The sequence below is a fragment of the Penaeus japonicus genome, unplaced genomic scaffold (genome assembly GCF_977035675.1).
Source record: "Penaeus japonicus unplaced genomic scaffold, GWHDUDI00000001_assembly GWHDUDI00000018, whole genome shotgun sequence".
Taxonomy (NCBI): Eukaryota; Metazoa; Arthropoda; class Malacostraca; order Decapoda; family Penaeidae; genus Penaeus; species Penaeus japonicus.
Window position 1 is genome coordinate 6,085,701 of NW_028234420.1, and position 2,500 is coordinate 6,088,200.

General features: G+C 38.6%; 1 protein-coding gene across 1 annotated transcript in view; it reads left to right on the forward strand.

Annotated features, from left to right (window-relative positions):
- Positions 1 to 2,500, forward strand: part of LOC122256820 (uncharacterized) — an 8,684-nt gene that overhangs the window by 4,836 nt on the left and 1,348 nt on the right. Inside the window, exons 3-4 of the mRNA XM_086546547.1 lie at positions 1 to 1,195; positions 1,347 to 2,500. The exon at positions 1 to 1,195 is cut by the window's left edge and continues 755 nt beyond it; the exon at positions 1,347 to 2,500 is cut by the window's right edge and continues 1,348 nt beyond it. Of these exons, the coding sequence (XP_086402673.1) occupies positions 1 to 1,195; positions 1,347 to 2,500 (2,349 nt within the window). The remainder of the gene's footprint in view (positions 1,196 to 1,346) is intronic.

Consider the following 2,500-nt stretch of genomic DNA (forward strand, 5'->3'; position numbering starts at 1 on the left):
TTACCTTGATGTTAACGAGATCTTTACTGAAGTTCTGATTATGGGAGAAGGATACGTGAGGCTTGAAGATCTCTTGATCACAGCTCTCCCGTCTGGACACCCTCCCTGTGTCATAATTCTCTGTGGCTGTCCTGGCATTGGTAAAACTAGTTTGGTACGCTTTCTCTTGCATGACTGGCTGTCTGCTACACCTTCAGTATCTAGTTTGAGTAATTTTGAACTTGTTATTCCAGTGGAATTGAGGCATGTGAGTAGCAAAAACGCTGAACAGCTGTTACGTGAACAACTGATTTCCGAAGCTTGTAGACAGTTTCATCAAGATGATATCATCCCCATCTTACAGGATGTAGCAATACTATGGCTTGTTGACGGCTTTGATGAAGCCAGGGAAGATGCATTGAGAGTTACAGAAGAATTGTTTTCCAAATTCAGAAATTCAAGATTTTTAATTACCTCGCGTAAGGAATGTATAAATGATATCAAGTTGATGATAAGTAATCACCATCTAACTAGCTTGGAGCTTAACATGGTAGGACTATATGAAGATGACAGAAAAAAATATGTTGATAAACTCTTCCAGGTTTACTCTAAAAAGCATTTGTGTGATACAAGTTATTGCAGAGATTTTATAAATTACATAGAGAAAGATAATAAGCTAAATCAAGTGTTCAGTGTCCCTCTATATCTTGTCATGCTTTTCACCCTCTGGTTGGAGAGTCCTTCGAAGGTCAGTGAGGCTACAACTGTCACGCGCCTTTTTCAGATACTTGTTGATCATATTGTTGCCCGGATGACCAAGAGAAAGAAATTTATTACACTTGGATTTACAGAAAGAGAAATAAAAAGGAAAATCAATAAGATCACGAATAAGATTGGAGAAGCTTTTTGGGAAAATGCATCTCAAAGGAATTACTGTCTCACAAAGTATCAATTAGACCAGATCGAAGACATGTGTGAGGATCAGGGATTGCCTTTCAGAGAAACAATGTCTCCTTTTTTCATTGTGAAAGTAACAGCATCCTCCACAGGGACAGCAGAGATCTACGAACCTCTCCACAGAACTGTCCAAGAATTCCTAGCTGCACAATCATTTTGCAAACTGATGACCGAAAAAGGCATCGATGTTTTGACTCTAGCTGCACAGTGGAAAGAAGAACATGACCAATATCAGGAAAATGCTATTAGCAAAGATATTGCTTCAGGATTTTTTTGATATTTTATTTTTTTTTTTTTTTTTTATTTTTATTTTTTTTTTTTTTTTTTTCTTTATTTTTTAATTTTTAATCAAATTTCCACCCCCCAACCCTTCCCCCAAATCCCCACCTTCAAACCCCACCCTCAACCAGTGTGGTATGTTTGTGGTTAAGAAACTTCACGAAGGAAATGCTATCTCTTTTGAGGATTACGACCTCATAACTACGGGAACAATGTTTAGTAACAGACCTTGCTGTTATGGGGACATGGTAGTACCCTGTTCAGAAATGGAAGATTCAGAGGAATTTGAAAGATATTTTACCTATTTAAACTTTTCACCTATCTTTTTTGGAAGTTTAATTTCAGAGTTCATGGTCGGGTATCTTAAAGCACACAATGCATTAACCACAACAAGATCAGAGCAGATTGTGTACATTTGTATTTGTCAACAAGGGGATATAAAGCAGTACAACCTTTGGTTAGGTTTGATTAAGGAATCGGAAGAAGATCCGGTTCTCATAAAAGAACTGCAAGATCAAGTTGGTTCTTTCGAGTGGTGTCCTAGCTATAGGTCTTGGAGAAGTGTTTTAGCTCTTATGGAGTTTATCGTTCCAGAATCAATATCAATTCATGCATGCGATGGCTACGATGGTAACATTGTAGGTACGGTTCAGCAGATCTCCCGTTTCAAGACTGATCTCGTGCTTGACTTGCGAAACTGGACCATGCTAGATTATCTCGATCTGACCAAGAAATGCTTGAATGCAGCCCTTGGTTCAGAAGCTTCTTGCAGTCTCACTATTCTCAGCTGTCGTGCAGATAAAGATATTTTAGACCTACTGAGTCAGGCGCATAATTTGGAGGAGCTCTCTATGAGGGTGGACACTCTGGAAGATCTGCAAAAACTTTCCAAAATCATCCCCACCTTGCCTAGACTAAAAAATGTTTCAGTTTTGCTAATGTTTACTCTGGCAAATATTTCAGATAGAGACTTACCTACCTTTAGCATATGCCCGATGATCCAGTTAAACAGGAAGTTAAAGTGGAAAATGCTTATGGGAGTTACGAAGGCTAGGTCTGTAATGTCCTTTTTCCGGTTTGGTTCAGATACTTTTACTTCAGACCTGCCAGCAGGGAAGCCGTTATCACACACATGCAAAGATAAACCTCGATCACTCGTGGTTAGAATGAGGCAAAAACGTGGCAGACATTATCACAGGTCCAAAATCCCTATTACTACCATTCCATACCCTGGACACTTACAAATGTTTGAAATATTCATTGATATGTTCATAAAATTATATAG